The following is an 18,927-nucleotide window of genomic DNA, read 5'->3' as shown; positions in this document are numbered from 1 at the left end:
AAAAAGGACCAAGGCAAAGAAACTGGATATGTCGCTGTGTTCTCGGCATCCGCTGCAGCAAATGACAGTAAGAGCTGGTTTGTTGATTTAGGAGCGTCCATGCATATGACAATGAGGCAGGACTGGCTATATGATGAATCATCACCTCCAATTACAAGCATCCGTATTGCTGATGATAAAATGCTTAAAGTGAAGAGCTGTGGAAAAATAGATCTGCCTATATGTAATAGTGAAGGACAAACACAAACCATACAAGTAACCAATGTGTTGTATGTGCCTGAGTTAGCAAGCAATCTTCTTTCCGTGAGTCAGCTGATAAAGAAAGAATGTTCTGTACAGTTTAGTAATGACGGCTGTAAAATATTCAACAAATCTCAAAAAGAAGTAGTAGCTTGTGAATTAGTGAATAACATGTATCGTCTGAACTTAAGTAGTGCACAAGCATATGCATGTGATACAAAGGAAAATGACAGCTATTTATGGCATCAAAGGCTGGCTCATCTCAATATGACTGATCTGAACAAACTCTCCAAATGTGCAGAAGGTGTCAAGCTTACCGACAATAAGCTGGATATGATATGTGAATTTTGTCAAGCAGGTAAACAATCCCGCCTGCCATTTTCTAAGGAAGGTTCTCGTGCTAAGAAGGTTCTAGAACTTATACATTCCGATATCTGTGGGCCACTGGAGGTAAAATCAGTTGGAGGAGCGCAATATTTCCTCACATTTGTGGATGACTATACTAGAAAAGTATTTATTTATTTACTTAAAAACAAGTCTGAAGCATTTAATAAATTTAAAGAATTTAAAGCATTTGTGGAAAATCAACTTGAATGTAAAATAAAGAAATTAAGAACTGATAATGGAAGAGAGTATCTAAGTAACGAGTTTATTGAATACATGCAAAATTGTGGCATTATACATGAAACTTCTAATCCATATACCCCACAACAAAATGGGTTAGCGGAACGTATGAACCGTACATTGATGGAGAGAGCTCGCTGTATGTTGCTTAATGCTAATTTACAGAAATACTACTGGGCTGAAGCAGTGGCGACAGCTGCGTACATAACGAACCGCTGTCCAACAAAATCCATTTCATACGCTACACCTGAGGAGTTATGGTCCGGGAAGAAGCCAAATTTGAAACACCTTAGAATCTTTGGATGCGAAGTCATGGTTCATGTTCCTGATGCTAAACGTCAAAAACTGGATCCTAAGGCAAGAAAAATGATATTTATTGGCTACTCAGAAGTCACTAAAGTTTACAGACTATTAGATACTAAAACAAGAAAAATTCTTATCAGTAGAGATGTTGCATTTCTGGAAAATTCTGTACAAAGAAAATATTGTATGGTTCCGCTAACAGAAAATACTAATGATGTTAAAATATGTGCTGATGAAACAAAGAACATTGATGAATCTGTTAGTAGCACAAGAGAGTCAAATAACTCATCTGTAACATTATCCGATAATGATAAAGAAGAAACATTCTTCTCTGATAATGATCCCGCATATGTACCTGAAAAAGAAATAAATATTAGTGGACCTAGTAATATAACACTTAGAAATAGAAAATATGAAACTAATACTTACCTCTGTCAAGGTGGAGAACACGAAGAAAATGATACTCCAATGACTTACCGAGAGGCTCTGTCATCAGTGGATAAAGATAAGTGGAAAAAGTCTATAGAAGAAGAGTTGCAAGCACACAGTAAGAATGAAACATGGGAGTTGGTGAAGAAGCCAGATAGAGTGAGAACTATTGGCTGTAAGTGGGTTTTCAAAGTGAAAGATACACCATCGGGACCACTGTATAAATCAAGGTTATGTGCCATGGGCTGCTCACAGAAACACCAGGTTGATTACACAGAAACATTCTCACCAACTGTCAGGTATGACTCTGTGAGAGTTTTGCTTTCTAAAGTGTGTCAGGATAACTTGCAAATGATACAGTTTGATATTAAAACTGCTTTTCTCTATGGATACATAACTGAAGATATCTATATGAATCCACTAGATGGTTTAGATGTACCTGAAGGGCGTGTTTGTAAACTTAAAAGGTCATTATATGGGTTAAAACAAGCACCCAGGTGCTGGAATCAAACATTTGATTCTGTTTTAAAGAAATTTGGTTTTACCAATAGTCACTCAGACAAATCTATACTAATATTATAAAGCTGAAGAGTTTGTTTTGTTTGTTTGTTTGTTTGTTTGTTTAAACGCGCTAATCTCAGAAACTACTGAACCGATTTGAATAATTCTTTCACTGTTAGATAGTCTATTTATCGAGGAAGGCTATAGGCTACATTTTATCCCGGATTTCCTACGGGAAACGTCAACAATGCAGGTGAAAGTTGAATGAGTCGGCCATCTGCGAGCTTTCCGCGCGAACGCTGCGCAATCCAACAAAGATATAGTAAAACAATGTACTAAAGATGTGAAGTACTCATTTTTTGCCACAAAAAAGTCCGCGAGAGCATATATCTATCTCTTAAGGTTTACTTACAATAACCACTTTTATGTTCATTTTTTAAGATTATTTTTTCATTATAAACATAAGTTATTTTGAAACCAATTTTCTTTAATTCAGTATTAATCCTTATCCAAATAAATATGTTTATTACTTTCGGCTTTTCATGTAGACTAAAATTGCCATTTACAGTATATAAATCAGACGAATAGGTTTTGAGATATAGTCGTTATAAGCAATTTGCAGCGAAACATTTAATACGGCGAACCAGCGTTCTTTCTAATACGCGTGACCGTTGATAAAGCCGAGGAGGATGTTTGCAAAAATAAATATGATGCCCAAAATAACTATTCCACGCGGACGAAGTCGCGGGCACAGCTAGTGTATCTATATTGGTCAGTTAAATGGTAGTAAGGTGTACCTAATACTGTATGTGGATGACGGACTAATAATTTCTAAGGATAAAAGTGTGTTAAACAAAGTTATTGATGATTTAAATGTAAATTTTGAAATAAAAGTATGTGAACCTAAAAACTTTGTTGGCCTTGAAATTGAGAAAGGAGAAAACTACATATTTCTACATCAGACCACATATACACAAAAATTGCTAAAGAAATTTAACATGACTAATGCCAATGGGAACAGTACACCAGTAGAGACAGGTATCAAATTAGAAAAGAATACATCGGAGCTAGATAGAAACATTCCATATAGAGAAGCTGTGGGCTCCTTGATGCATCTAGCTATAGTCAGCAGGCCTGACATAATGTTTGTGGTTAGCTTAGTCAGCCGATATCTGGATGGTTATGATAGTACTCACTGGAATGCCGTAAAACGAATAATGAAGTACCTCAAAGAAACAGGTGATTATGGACTGTACTATACACCTTCATAAAATAATATACTAGAAGGTTATTGTGATTCTGACTAGGCTAATGATACTGAAACAAGAAGGTCAATGACAGGATATGTATTCATTAAGAATGGTGCTGCTGTTACTTGGGCCAGTCAAAGTCAGCAAACGATAGCACTATCTACAACTGAAGCAGAGTTTATGGCTGCCTGTAGTGCTACAAAGGAAGTTATTTGGTTAAAGAGACTTTTGTTAGATATAGATGAATATAATCAGGACTCTGTAACACTTAACATAGATAATCAAAGTGCAATCTCTGTCATAAAAAATGAAAATTATCATAAACGATGTAAACACATAGATATAAAATACAAGTTTGTTAAAGAGAAATATGAAAGTACAGATATTGATCTAAAGTTTATAAGTAGTAATGAACAAAGGGCTGATATATTTACTAAACCCTTATGTAAAAGTAAATTTAAATATCTAAGAAGTAAATTAGGTATTTGGAAAATGTAACTGTACTTATAAAACTTGATTCTGTAATACTTTGTTTAGTAATATTATGTATGTGTAGAGTAACTTAACCTATTGCTTTTGTTAGTAACTATTATTTGTTTCAATGAGGAACGCTGTAATTTGGAGAGAGTGTTGTAGTAATTTGAAATTGCCGCGTTCTCACTACGTCATGACGTTTGACAGGTCGTTAAACTCGCGCCCCGATCTCTGCTGTAAAGTGTTTGCTAATGCGTATTATTCTGTTAAATAAATAAGTAATTAAGTATAAAGCCTATTAATTACAACACGGATCAACAATAGGTTTGAAAATTTTCTCCAGTGCCATATTATTTACGTTTTTTGTATCGTTAATCATCCCCACTTTTCTTTTAACAGCTGCTGCTGACTTAACTATTTGTTTTTAAATGTTTTTTTCCGTTTTACTGCTTGATATTGTGTTCAGTCGCAGATGACACTTTAAAATGACCCTTTATTATTACTACATTGTATTAAGTATGTTACTCTAGAACTATAAAAGTGTGACATGCTGACCTATAACATCCTTTGTTTTTATCACAATCCTTATTAATAACAAGATAACTAAAAGGCTTTATCCAAACTTTTGAACACATTTCACGAAATTGATTCCATGACATATCAGACCCAACATGCTCATCATAAACTAACATCAATTGTACTGCGCACGCGTAGCTATACGGGCGCGTTGTGTGCAGTATCCTTGGAGGGATAACAATGTCCTCGAAAGTGGTGAAATGTGCTAGCTGCAACGTTGTTATAAACGAAGTCCTTTCCTTTATGGATCACAAAAAGTCGGTTATGGATGACGAAAGCATAATAAATATCTGTGTTAGTGCTTTTTCGGAAAGTGACATTGTAACGGCTAAAAACTTACTATTCGAATCCGTACCGGCTTCCAAACGTAAGATAGTCCGTAAAAAGGATGCTCAAAATAAAGAAGCCAAGACAAGAAAAGACCTACATGACATCATCTGTCTTTTAAGAGACTGATTCGGAAGAAATCCCTATTTTTGTGGCCAGAGATCTGGAGAAACTGCCCCCTGTGCTATTCGATCATGTTGACGTCATGAGAATATTAAAAGACATTGTCAAAATGCAGCAGGATATTAGTCACATCAAAAAAGATTATGTGACTACAGACCAGCTACAGGAAATGCAGTCTGAAGTGGAAATATTGAAAAATACGTCGGTTTCAAATAACTATGGGTGTTATGTAAATGAAAGACGCGGGGCTCATTTGCAAGAGAGTTTCGAGTATCACAGTGGCCCCATGGGATTGTCTCCTATAAATATTAGTAACAATAATAAACCCGATCTATCATTGAAAATGAAAAAAAAATGAAAAATGAAAAATATTTTATTCTTTAACTTACAATATGGTAAATAACAAAAGTGTTTGAAGTCTCCTGTTAAGTATGTAATACCTGTGTTAGGAGACTTCGCTCCTCCAAGGGTACAGATTGTAAGTTACTTATACTAAAACATTACTTAATTACAATCCAAAGAAATAATCTTATCCAGATGATAGCAGAGTGTGAAAGTGAATATATTATTTATTTATTTATTAAGGTACACCAACAGTATTTACTTACTACATTCTTAACAAAGATACACAATTATAAGTCCCAAAGTAAACACAAATAACAGGTATACACAACATTTACCCAAGATATCAAATGACTAACACATTTAAAAGTATGATGCTTGAGTTGTGATTAACAATCCCTGATATGTTTGAGCAACTTCTGTTTAAAGACATTAAGGCTATCGCCAAATATGTCCAAGTTCCCAGAGTCGCCATTTATAGAATTATATGTATTGCACATACGGGTAACAGGAGCGTGTCTACCCAGATTGGTTCTAGACGGCGCCGGACCACCTAGGAGTTTGGTGATGGGTTTACGCGGAATTCTACTTGGAGCTTTAATATTTATTGATGATAGTATGTCCCCGGAATCTAATAAGTTATTTAATATTTTATATAGAAATATAACATCATGTAATTTGCGTCGATCGTACAAAGATGTCATATCGAAATACTTCAACCGCTCGCAACCGCAGGTGCCGAGAATGCTAGGTGCCTAGTAAAAGCTCTCTGGATTTGTTCAATTCGCTGAGAGTGGACAGCATATGTTGGATTCCAAACCGAGCTAGCATATTCCAAGATACTTCTGACCAACGTATTAAAAAGGAGAATCTTTGTTTCAGCAAAACGGAACTCTTTTGAATTTCGTTTGAGAAAGCCTAACATTTGAGCTGATTTTCTTACGATATTATCAACATGATCAACAAAACCGAGTTCTGAATCCAGCCAAACACCAAGATCCTTAATTACTTTCACTTTTTGTAATTCCTCTGATCCTATTTTGTAAGATGTGGCAATGGGTTGTCTTTTTCTTGTGAATGATATGTAATGGCATTTATTTATGTTTATTGACATATCATTGGCTTTGCACCATGCTGTCAATCGCTCGATATCGTTTTGTAAAAGATCCACATCAGTTGAAGACTTTATAACTTTATAAATTTTTGTGTCGTCGGCGAATATTAAACACTTGGAGTTTAAGATAACGTCAGGTAAATCACTAATGAATATAGAAAACAATATTGGTCCTAGGTGTGAACCTTGAGGAACTCCGGAGCCAGCGTAATAGACGCATGATTCATATCCAAGAACCGCCACAATTTGCGATCTTCGTTCAAGGTATGACTTTAGCCAATTTAGAAGGGAGCCATGGATACCGTTTGCTTCTAGCCTTGCCAGCAACAATGAGATATTTACCCTGTCAAATGCGCTTGTAAAGTCTGTATACTACTCTGTCAAGAAAGTAGCAGGAAAAGATCAATAATACACAAACTGTTTGTTATTCATCCAAATTTATTTTATCACCTTCAAAATATGCTCCTTTAGAAACGATACACTTACGCCAACGAAAAATCCAATCATCAAAACATTTTTTAAACGCTGTTTCCGGAATTGAGGTCAGTTCTCGCCGCGAATTCTCTTTTATGTCTTCTACCGATTGAAAACGGGTGCCACGAAGTGGTAATTTGAGTTTAGGAAAAAGAAAAAAGTCGGCTGGAGCCATATCTGGTGAATATGGTGGTTGTTCGATGGTATTTGTTGAGTGTTTGGTTAAAAATTCGTTTACAATGATGGCCTTGTGCGAAGGTGCATTATCATGGTGCAAAATCCAAGAATTTTCTTTCCACAAATCTGGCCTTTTTCGTCGGATTTGCTCTCTTAAACGCCGCATAACACTCAAATAATATTCCTTATTTACCGTTTGACCTTCCGGCAAGAATTCCGAGTGCACAACACCGCGATAGTCAAAGAAAACAGTCAACATGACTTTGACTTTTGAACGACTTTGGCGTGGTTTTTTCGGTTTCGGTTCAGTTGGAAGGCGCCACTCCGAAGCTTGTTGACTAGTTTGCATGTCAAACTCGTAAACCCACGTCTCGTCACCAGTAACAATGCGTTTCATGAATGTTGGGTCGGAATTGACTCGTTCTAGCATGTCCTCAGCGACTCTCATGCGATTGAGTTTTTGAAAAAAATTCAGGTCTTTTGGGACTAGCCGAGCGGCAACATGTTTCATACCCAAATTATTAGTTAAAATGGTACGGATCGACTCGTGAGATACAGAAAGTTCGGTGGCTATCTCTCTCAAAGTTGAATGAGGATTTTCAGTCACTATTTCCTTCACTTTTGCGATGTTAACTTCAGTTGTAGACGTTGATGGCCTACCAGAGCGAGGCAAATCTTCCATCACATCTCGACCGCTTTTGAACGCTTTGTACCACTCATAAGCACGAGTTTTTGATAAAGTCGATTCACCGTAAGCCTTCTGTAACATTTTCAGTGACTCCGAACACGATATTCCATTGGCAATGCAAAATTTAAGACAAACTCTTTGTTCGATGTTTTTATCCATTATGAAATTAGCAATACACACTAGATATGATATAACTAAAAATAGCACTGTATTTAATGTAAACAACAGATGCAACTCAAACTCCGCGCCAAAATGGAAAACAGTTGTGCCAATCTAACAACAACAAAAAAAACAAAAATTTGAATTTGGAACCATAAATAAATAATCCATTCCCGATACTTTTCTGACTGAATGTATATTACATCTACCTGAAGTCCCGCGTCCACTTTACGTGACAAATCGCACACTAACGAAACTAAGTTTGTCTCTGTGGATGGATTTGCATCTGAACCCGTGCTGATTCTGACTAATTTGATTACAAACATGATTGCTTATGACAGGTTCCACTATGGACTCAAATAGCTTCGAGAATATGGAAAGCATGGAAACTGGCCTAAAGTTACGTATATCACTACGGTCTCCCTTTTTGTAAATTGACACTATCCTTGCCTTCTTAAATTCGTCTGGAAATTGACCACTTTGCAAGGAAGAATCAAATAAAATTGAAAGAGGTAAGTTCAAAGCAGCACCGCATCTCTTTACAAAAATTGGGGGAATACCATCAGGACCGGCGCTTTTATGAACATTTAACTCCCGTATCTTTTGCAGGATGATCCCTGCAGTAATAGATATACCAGATACAGTTTGACACATTTTTGGAGGGAAGTGAACGGAAGCCCCTGAACTCTTTGTAAAATTATTGCTAAAAGACTTGGCAAATAAATCTGCTATAAGTTGTCCATTGTCTGCTATTTCATCATCGAGATGCATGCGAGCTGGAAAGTCCGAATCCGCCTTTCGCTTATCGTTCACAAACCGCCAAAATGCTTTAGAATTGACATGGATTTCTTTTTCGATTTTTTGTGAAAAACATTTAGTTTGCATTTTGTTGTTGCAACCTATGGCACCTACTTGTCAAAATCTCAAATTCTAGTTTATCTCGCGGGTTTTTATATTTCATATATTTTTTTCTAAGCTTCTCCTTTTCTGATAACATTTTTCTAAGATTTTTATCTAGCCATGGAGGACTTCTTTTAATCTTATTTCTACGTTTTGGAACATATTTCTCGATACAATGTCTTAAAATATTATAAAATTCGGAAGTTTGTACATTCACATCAGTGTTTCCTAACTTAGCATGCGAATCAATTTCATTTAGTTCATGAATAATGCTGACGTAGTCTGCTCTGAAGAAATTATAATCAACTCGCTTATTAGGCGTAATGGTATTTACAGTATGTGCCGAAAAAGACAGAAGTAATGGAGGATGCCTTGGGACAACATTGCTCAGATGATCCATCGGTTTGGACACTTTCACATTAGAAACAGAACTCAGAATTAAGTCAAGCGTATTCCCCTCCTCATTACACATATCATTAACCTGGGTGAGATTGTTGAACGAGATAAAGTCTAACAAGGAATTAGCTTCCCGACGGAACTCATTAGGAAGAGCAAACTCGTCTTTATCTATAAGAGACCAATCAATGAACCTCATATTAAAGTCACCCAAGATAATGACATCCCTACAAGTTTCACCAACCAAACTAGCCCTCTCAAAAAATTTCGAAATGTGATCTATTTTAATAGGTGGTGGCAAATAAACAGCGCAAATTGCTACAGTATTTAATTTGTTATTGATTATAAGATCAACCTTGACCCATAGATCCTCACAATCACTTTCCCAATCATGCATACGGGCCGATACAATGTCTTTCAAGACCGCTATTATAACTCCACCACCATCCAATTTTGAAGATTTAGACAAATCACGATCTCTGCGATATATTACGTATCTTTCATCTATCAACTCTCTGCTATTTATATTATCATTAAACCATGTTTCTGTAAACACTATTATACTATAACTACATAGAGATATACTATTAAACACTTTGGTTGTTTTGGTTCTAAGACCACCAGTATTCTGATAATAGATACTTAAATCCATATATGACAGTAATCAGTCGTAACAAGTTATACTATCCGTACAATGAAAAGGAAGCTATTTAATTTTTGCAAGACTGGCGGGACACTTAACAAGAATAGGCTGAGAGTATTCGTCTTTTCTCACAAAAATACGTCCACTACGAACCCACACGAACTTATACTTTTTTTCCTTCGCTGCTTGCCGCGCTTGGGCATGCAAAGATTTGTTGCCGGGGGTGAGATGCTCAGATACGTAGACGGGGATGCTGGCGCCCTCAATACCCAGGTGTCGAGTATTCAGTTTGTCCTTGGGATTCTTCTTGTTGAAGAACACGACTGACGCAAGGAAGTTATCCCGATGACGTGTGCTCTGGAACTTTACTATTACAGTACGCGGACGAGCGCTGGTTTTATCCATTTTTGCTACCCTTGTGACGTGTAATATATCCGTATCAGCTATAGGAAAGTTGACAGTATTGCCAATTTTCTTAATCGTGTCAGTAAGATGATTGTCTGTTCTGCTCTCAGGAACACCATTTATTTCTACATTACAATCCCTTTGCTGCTGCTCCACTAATTCCAATCTCGTAGTCAGGTTGAGAACCGAGGATTTAAGAGTAGAATTTTCTTCCTTAAGGATTTCGATGACGGCTGATTTTTCCTCAACTACAGCTTTAAGGTCCTCATATTGCTTATTGAAAAATTCGGCGGCTGTTTGGAAATTATCCATTTTTTCGTGGACACTCTTCAACTCCGCTCTCATGATTGTTAATAATTCTTGCTTTAATATATCCCGTAAATTATCCTCTGTTTAGATTAGGGAGGACGACGGAGGACTGGAATCGTCCAACTTTTTACCACGTTTTGATACATTTACATACTCGTCGATGCCCGCTGATGATTTTGCGGTGTTGTCAGACACAGATGGTCGTACAGGAGTATTAGAATTATTATTCTTTGGCTGCTTACTATAACATTCAGGACATTTCCATTGGCTTTTATGATCCGAAGTCATTATAAAAAATCGCCTTTCTGGGACATTAGCGCATTCCAAATCATAAACGAGAGCGCAGAAAGAACAAACCAAGTATTGCCGTGAAGAAATAACAATGCGGCAACCAGCGCATATTTTTCTGTTTACATTAGCCATTATGTTAACAAAGCGGCCGAGTTGCTATGCAAGCTAAGTACCTCCAATGCAATGCGCACGACGAGAGTGACCAGTGGCGATGAGTCACCGCTTGACAACGACTACGGCCGGTGTCCGGCGAAGCGATGTGTTGATAATGTCGTTTGAATTTGTAAAATGAATATCGTTGTTACTCACAAATGCGATGCCTCTTAATAAAACTGCAGTCACTACCAAGTTGCTCACTTAAACTTCTTTTCAACGATATATAGTCACATGCAGAACTAAAACTTTTTACTAGGTTTTTCGATTAAAAATCACGGAACAAAACGAAATAGATGCTAGTTATTTTTTCCTTATGAAGATTGATTATTATCCATTTTTTATTATGAAGATACATAGTATAATAGGTGTGAAAATGTATATTTATACTATAAATTCGAATAATGATTCTATATTATGATAGTTGTGGGTTTTTAACCAAATTATTACAGTTTTTTTGCAGTCAAATTTCGCTAAAGGGTATATATTTAAGATCCTATTTAGTTTATTATATAGATGAGTAGATCGGCTGACATATTGTCTACGAGCGTATAAAGTGTTGCAGGGAATTATGGGGGCAACATGGTATCTTCTTCTTCTACTGTTAATTCTGTGATGATCATATGGAATAATACTATGAGTTTTTAGTACAATTTGCAGAACATAAAGCTTACGGACTGAAAGGAGATCACTCAAACCATATAATGATTCAGTTGAAAATTTGTAAGGTTTAAATACATGATTTTTATTAAAAGTCGTTGAGCTCTCTCTACCCCTATAAACTTAGTTTTGATTGCACCTCCCCAAACGGAGATGCAGTATGTCATTACGGATTGAGCTAGTGCGATATAAATTTGGTTTAGAAGAGCAGTTGTAGCAACATGTCTTAGATTTTTAAAAGTCCACATCAGTTTTCTTATACGACATATAACAAGATCAACTGGGGCACCCCAAGACAATCGCTGGTCAACCACAACACCCAAGTATTTTGTTTTATTTTCTCTGGTGATAGGATTACAATTGCAAGTGATCTGAATGGATGAATCATCACATGTATGAATTTTAACCATAAAATTAACGTCAGGTTGAGATGCATTGTAATTTGAGAAACAGATATAATTGGTTTTGGTTAAGTTAAGGGTTAATAGATTGTGGTTTAGCCAACCATACATCCCAGCAAGTGCCCTCTCAGTACTAATCCGAACAGCTTCCCAAGAAGACCCAGTGACGACCAATGCAGTGTCATCGGCGTATGAGTAAATTTTCCCCTCGGCTATTTCCATGTTACACAAATTGTTAATATAAATGAGGAAGCGGGTAGGACCCAAAACACTCCCTTGTGGAACACCGTAAGTTAGGTCACTTGTGGTGCTTAAGTATTCTCCAATTTTTATTTGTTGCTTACGGTCACATAAATAATCCTTTAGAAACTTTAAGGGAACATCTCTCACTCCAATGCTCTCAAGTCGCCTTACAAGAATATTGGTAGACACTGTGTCAAAAGCCTTCCTGAAGTCTAAAAATACCGCTATGCATTTCTTATTACTATCAATTGCCTTAGTGATATGGGATGTTAAGTCAATAATGGCATCTTCAGTAGAACGGCCTTTTCTAAATCCATACTGTGATTCCGAAAGAATGTTATATTTATTTAAGTACCCCGTTAGACGCTTGTTGAGTAACTTTTCAAGTATTTTAGCTATAGGTGGTAAGACAGAAATTGGTCTATAATTGCCTACGTCACTCTTATCTCCACTCTTATAGACTGGAGTAACTAGTGCCATTTTAAGTGCTTTTGGGAATACCCCTTGTTGAAAACAAAGGTTTGTTAAATGTGTAATTATAGGAACAATTTTATCAGCAGAAAGTTTCAAAAATTGTATAGGAATACCATCCCATCCTACAGCACTATCAGATTTTAGACTCATTAGCATAGCATATACTTCGTCCGGATCGGTATCTATAAGTACAAATGATGTCATATTTTGGTAAACCGTAGAACCTAAGTTATTCGGAGAATTTAAAGTATTTTGTAATGGAGGTATATTTTCAGCTAACAATTTGCCGATAGTAGAAAAATAATGGTTACAGTGATTAACGGACTCCTCCGGCGTATTCCTAATATGTAGTAAATCTAAGTTATCCCCTTTATTTTTATTTCGGTGAGTAATTTTATTTATAGATTGCCATAATTTTTTGAAATTTTGTTTATTTTGAATTAGTTGTAGTCTATCATAATTTCTTTTAAGTTTCTTAATCAGATTGTTGTAATAATTGCGATATCTCCTATATGTAATTCTCAGGATAGTATTATTAGGGTCTAAATTTAATTTCTTTTGCATAAGGTTTCTGTTTCTGATACATCGTAAGATTCCTAGGGTCATCCGAGGTTTTATTATCCGGTTTTTACATGGAATTATCCTTGTTACTGTGTTAAGAATTATAACTTCCCTGAGTCTCGTAAGAAAGAAATCTGTCAAATATTAGGGTCATCCATCGAAAGTGAATCATCAACAATGTTGCTATTTGCTAACATTGCAACAGCTTTACCATAATCGACATCAATTTTAGTCCTGGAATAGTTGATATCATTTGTCCTACCAGATAACCTTAAATATATCATTGAATGGTCAGTTATGGATGTATTAATAATATTAATGTATGCGGTATTCTTACTATATTCAAGCTTCAAAATGAAATGATCAAGGCATCCGTCAATCCTTGTCGGTAGTATGTGACCAGGTAGTAAGCCATGCGTGGCCGCCATATTTAAATAATTCAGACGATTATTGCGCTCATATGGTTGGGCGTTGGATCTTTCTATTAAATTTATATTGATATCTCCTGTGATAATGATGTTTTTTATCGATTTTAGATTTTTAAGTAGGCTATCAAGGGAATTAATGAACGGGTCAGCATTAGTTACAGACGGTGAGCGATATATGGCCAGTACCGTTTTATCATTGACATTAATTTGTAAGCACGATGCGTTTGTGAGAATTATTGCTTTGACACATGCCCGATGCTTTTTAGATACGTAGACTACCACACCATCGCATTTATTCATGTGAACTGTTTGTTTGTTTGTTTGTAATATCTTTATTGCATAGAAATTTACACAGTAACAAGAAAATAGTACAAAGTTATAAAATAAACAAATCACTAGCAATGGCGGACTTATCCCATAAAGGGATCTCTTCCAGTTAACCGGCAAAATAATAAAGGAACTAAATAATTCAGTAAAAAGCGGCAAGTCACTGTGTTTTTAGCAACAATATAATAGTATACTAACAGAAATACATATATAGACATATACTTATACACTAAATATATATGTATAAACTTATAATAAATAACATACATAAACTAAGATAAATTGCTTGACGTTCGATCTAGGTGCTCAACTGGACAGGAACTTAAATACATTATTTTTGAATATGTTGAGGGTCTGTGATTTTTTTGTGTCCAAGGGGAGAGAATTCCAAAGCTTTGCAGCCTTTACGGAGAAAGAGTTAGAGTAGGAATGGGAAGAGTGTAAAGGAACACATAGAAGAAGTTTATTGTAGGATCTTAGACGATTGTCCGGTTCGCGAAAAGAGAATTTTTCGTAAAGATACGAGGGGAAAGATCGATTGAAAAGAACATTAAAGAGCAGAGAAAGAATATGGAGATTTCGGCGAGCTCTGATAGGCAACCAGTTAAGTTGATCACGAAATTTCGAAATATGATCGTATTTCCGGAGACCGAAAATATATCGTATACAAACATTTTGTAAACGGTCGAGTTTATTGAGAAGTTCTTCAGACGGATCCAAATAGACTATATCAGCGTAATCAAGATGAGGTAGCAAGATTGAGCTAGCCAACATAATTTTAGTTTTAAGAGGCAAGAAGTTTTGAAGTCGTTTCAAGACGTGTAGTGAGTAGAAAATCTTTCGACTTACGTCATTGATTTGAGGGGCCCACGATAAAGTCTGATCAAATATGATACCCAAATTTTTAACTTTATTAGTAAAAGGGATAATTTCACCATTGAGTGAAATGTTGGGTACCAAGGATAAATTTAATCTACTAATAAAATGAGGGCTACCGATAATAATTGCCTGAGATTTGTTCGCGTTTATCGTAAGTCCAAAATTCCGAGCCCAATTCGCAATTGAAATAAGATCTGCGTTGATAACGCCGACAGCATTGTGGAATTCATCAAGTGGGGCAGCTGCATAAATTTGGAGATCATCAGCGTAAAGATGAAAAGAGGAGGATAATAGGGCCGTTATTCCATCTATAAAAATAGAAAAAAGTATGGGAGAAAGAACTCCTCCTTGTGGAACACCAGCAGCGAGCTCACACCAGTCAGAACTAATCTGGTTGGCGTAAACTTTCTGATGGCGACCCTGAAGATAGGAGCGAAACCACAGAAGACAAGATGAACAAACTTTTAAAGAACCCAGAACAGCCAGCAGGATATCAAAATCGACTGAGTTGAAAGCATTAGAAAAATCTAGGAGAACTAGGGCTGTGAGGCTCTTATTATCAATGTTTAAACGCAAGTCCTCTGTAATTTTTAGGAGAGCTGTGGTTGTACTATGGCCTGCTCTAAAACCCGATTGAAAAGGACTCAGCAATCTATGCCTTATCAAGTGACTAGAGAATTGCCGCTGAACATGGTGTTCTAGGATTTTAGATAACAGTGGTAGGATAGAGATAGGACGGAAATGGGACAGTAAGGTTGGGTTAGATATTTTGGGAAGAGGAATAATGTGTGCTAATTTTCATGCAGACGGATATACTCCAGAACTCAAAGAAAAATGTATAATTGAAGCAAGATGGGGTGCAATTATCGATACAATTGGCTTGACCATATTTTAAGTTATTCCGTCATAACCCATCGCGTTGGACCTAAGTTTGCCAACAAATTTGATCACCTCATCGGCAGTAATAGGGTCAAGGTCAAAAAAAGGGCAGTCAGGAGTAGGTCTTGCAGCAAGTTGAGTAAGAGTTGCCTGCTTAATATTAGGTGTGAGATTTATGGGAGGTGAGCAAAAATGATTATTGAGTTGATTTATGTAAACATTTATAATTGAAGGAGACGCTTGCTCGCCTACCCCAATGCTACGCAAGAACTTCCACAAATTGTTAGGTGGACATGAGTCGATGCTACCGTAGATATACTTTCGTCTTGCTTCTCTACACTGCTTGTTACAAAGATTCCGCAACACGATATAATTTTCGCGATTAGTCTGACAGGGGTTTCTACGTAACTTCAATTTGGCCTTGTCCCTCCTAGCCATTAGCGCTTTGATGGCCAGAGTTAACCAGGGAGCCGGGAAGTGCTTAACCCGCACCTGTTGCAATGGGGCGTGCTTGTCATATAGGGAAAGGATAGTGGAGTTGAAAGCAGCTACCTTGGCATCTACATCAGGCGCAGAAAGAAGTACGTCCCAATCAACCTTCATCAAGTCATCCTCAAAAACTTTCCAATTTAAGTCTCTGAAATTACGACGCAAAATAAGTTTGTGTCTGAATTTGGGTGAGCGCAGTTTAAAAGACGCGAAAATAAGATCATGCGCTGAAAAGCAGGGAACGTTATATTGGCCATGTAAAGGACACAAATTTGGTGAGGATGTTATAATGAGGTCAAGTAAAGATGGTGGACCGTTGTGCGGGAAGTGGGTGGGATTGAGGGGCAACACATGTAGGTCAAAAGAATGAAGAAGAGAACAAAGAGTTTTAGATCTCGAATCATTTTTAATAAGGCAAGTGTTAAAGTCTCCCATTAAAATAATATTATCAAATTGAGGACGAAACCTTGACAGAAGACAGTCTAATGAATTAAAATAATTAATATGAAGAGATGGGCTATAGTAGACGCCAAGCAGAATTTGAGTGTGATGGAGATTAACGTTTAAAAATAAGTGCTCAGGAGCATTTGCTTCTGGGATGGATTGAGAAAGGACTTGTGCAGGAATGTCTTCACGTAAATAGATAGCCACGCCACCACCGCCAACTATCCTAGTCTTGCCATTCCGCGCGACGGTATATGAGCGGTCATTTCTGAAAAGTCGATAGCCAGGCAGAGGATAGAGCGTGGATGGCAATGAGGGTTTAAGGAGGCTTTCGGAGATTAAAATAGCATGAATTTGCGTAGATGCAAATGTAGTTAAAAGCTCATTAAAATGTGCTGGAATACTTTGGGCATTGATGTGAGCCACATTGAATTTTTTGTGAAACGAAGAAAACTCTATTTTCAAATTATCGTTTAGACAACCCTCGTCAGGATCTTCACACGAAGTATTGTGAAATTGTGACACATCGGCAGAGGAAAGACAGAAATATTCATCACTAAAGTTAAATCTTAGCACATCAGACATCAAGCAAATAAATAAATAGTAAATACAATTAAAATACGAATAAAATTAAAACTAGTATTTAAGCTAATTCCTCAATTACTGGCCGGCAGCTACCAGACTAAATTAAACGGAGACAAAAAAAAATTCAGATAATAAAAAAAATAAAAAATAAATTTGAAACCACAATAATGATTTGTTGAAACGGAACGCATCACACGTTTCACAATAATATTTACTGTCATTTGTGACAGAGACAGACGTCAAAACGCCACAAGATTAATGTCACAACACAAATTTAATCGTTCATAGTCGGCACTCTTAATTTTGAATAAAATAAATATAAAAATACCGTGCGACCAGTTACGAACTCAAATGTTACGTAACGAAATTATTGATGGCAAATAAATACCCACACACAAAGAAGAAAATAAAGTATTTAGTGAAAGAAAAGGAAAGCAAGGAAGTATTGTGTAGCTATTTACTGGTCTTACTAGCAGCCCTGGTACTTCGCGATTGCTTGTTGTTAGGCCGACTTGTAGACCCGCTGATGCTCTCCTTAACAGAACTCATGTTCGCCTTAGGAGCTTGAAGGTGACATGAAGGAGCGCTGGCAGGCTCAGTTGCGACAGGAAGCTCTGCTAGTACAGCCTGCAACTCTTCCATCCTAGTAATTTTGCGTTTGGAGCCATTCCCACATACCACTACAATCCGGCCATCGCTTGTCCAGCAGCCTTTGATGCCCAAGATTTTTCGTGCCTCAATAAATACAGCATGACGTGCAGTTGTAAGGAATTCAGACACAGTGAGACCACTTCCTTTGAGCGATTTTTTGGCAGCCCATACTTTATTCCGGCTGCTACAGTCAGTAAAGCGTAGCAGTATGGGCCTGGGTTTGTCGGGATGAATATTCTTGCCCAAGCGCACAACTGATAATGACTGGTTAGACAAGTCCGGCAGCTGCAATTTGGTGTGACAAACATTGAGTGCCCTATCCAGTAGGTTCTCTTTCTTGTCTTCAGGCACACCATGAAGCAATAAGAGGTTAGCTCTGGACCTCATCTCAAAGCAGTCTAATGTCTGTATAACCATCTGAGACCGGAGACCAGATACAGCTTTCCAAATAAATGTTTTGAAATTCTGGAACTCACTTGATAGATGTTTGATATCTTGAGGGCTACTGCTTCCAGCATTCTTTTCTTCAAACAAGGACATCCTCGTTGCAAACATTTTGGACATATCATCCATTTGTGATTTCAATTGTGCAAGTTGATCCATTATGTAGTAATAGGAGATTAGTGTGAAAATTGTGAGAGGAATAAATTAGTGCTAGCTGGCCAATAAATTAGAGGTAAATTTACTTCATTAAGGAACTACTATATTATTAAAAATTAAATTTAAATCAGAGCAAAATTAAACACGTCTGATTATTTTGACTTCTACCGCCGAAAAAGTACTGTAGTGAAAAAGGAAACGTAATTATTTATCTCTGGTACAGGTTTTAATGGGTCAAGTCTACATTCAGTCAAAATAATTAAGTCTGGCACAAAATTATATTCGGATATGGTAATCAAAAAGTCATCAAGATTACTATAAATTGTCCTTATATTTTGACAGATTATTTTAAAGTCTTTGTTTAGAGAACTGGGTGCTGTCTTAATCAAATCTTCAACGTTGCACAAA

General features: G+C 36.7%; 1 protein-coding gene across 1 annotated transcript; it reads right to left on the bottom strand.

Moving 5' to 3' along the window:
• Positions 1 to 9,803: 9,803 nt before the first annotated feature.
• Positions 9,804 to 10,490, bottom strand: LOC106139829 (uncharacterized). Its single transcript, XM_013341333.1, has one exon. It carries the CDS (start codon positions 10,488 to 10,490, stop codon positions 9,804 to 9,806), a length of 687 nt encoding a protein of 228 aa, XP_013196787.1.
• Between the last annotated feature and the right edge of the window lie 8,437 nt (positions 10,491 to 18,927).

The sequence above is a fragment of the Amyelois transitella genome, chromosome W (assembly GCF_032362555.1).
Source record: "Amyelois transitella isolate CPQ chromosome W, ilAmyTran1.1, whole genome shotgun sequence".
NCBI lineage: Eukaryota > Metazoa > Arthropoda > Insecta > Lepidoptera > Pyralidae > Amyelois > Amyelois transitella.
Note: the sequence above shows the minus strand (reverse complement) of the source record. Positions and strands in the feature narration are given on the sequence as shown.

Excerpts from the sequence above, each read along its gene's own strand:
- LOC106139829 (XM_013341333.1), bottom strand. The coding sequence starts at position 10,490 with ATGAGAGCGGAGTTGAAGAGTGTCCACGAAAAAATGGATAATTTCCAA.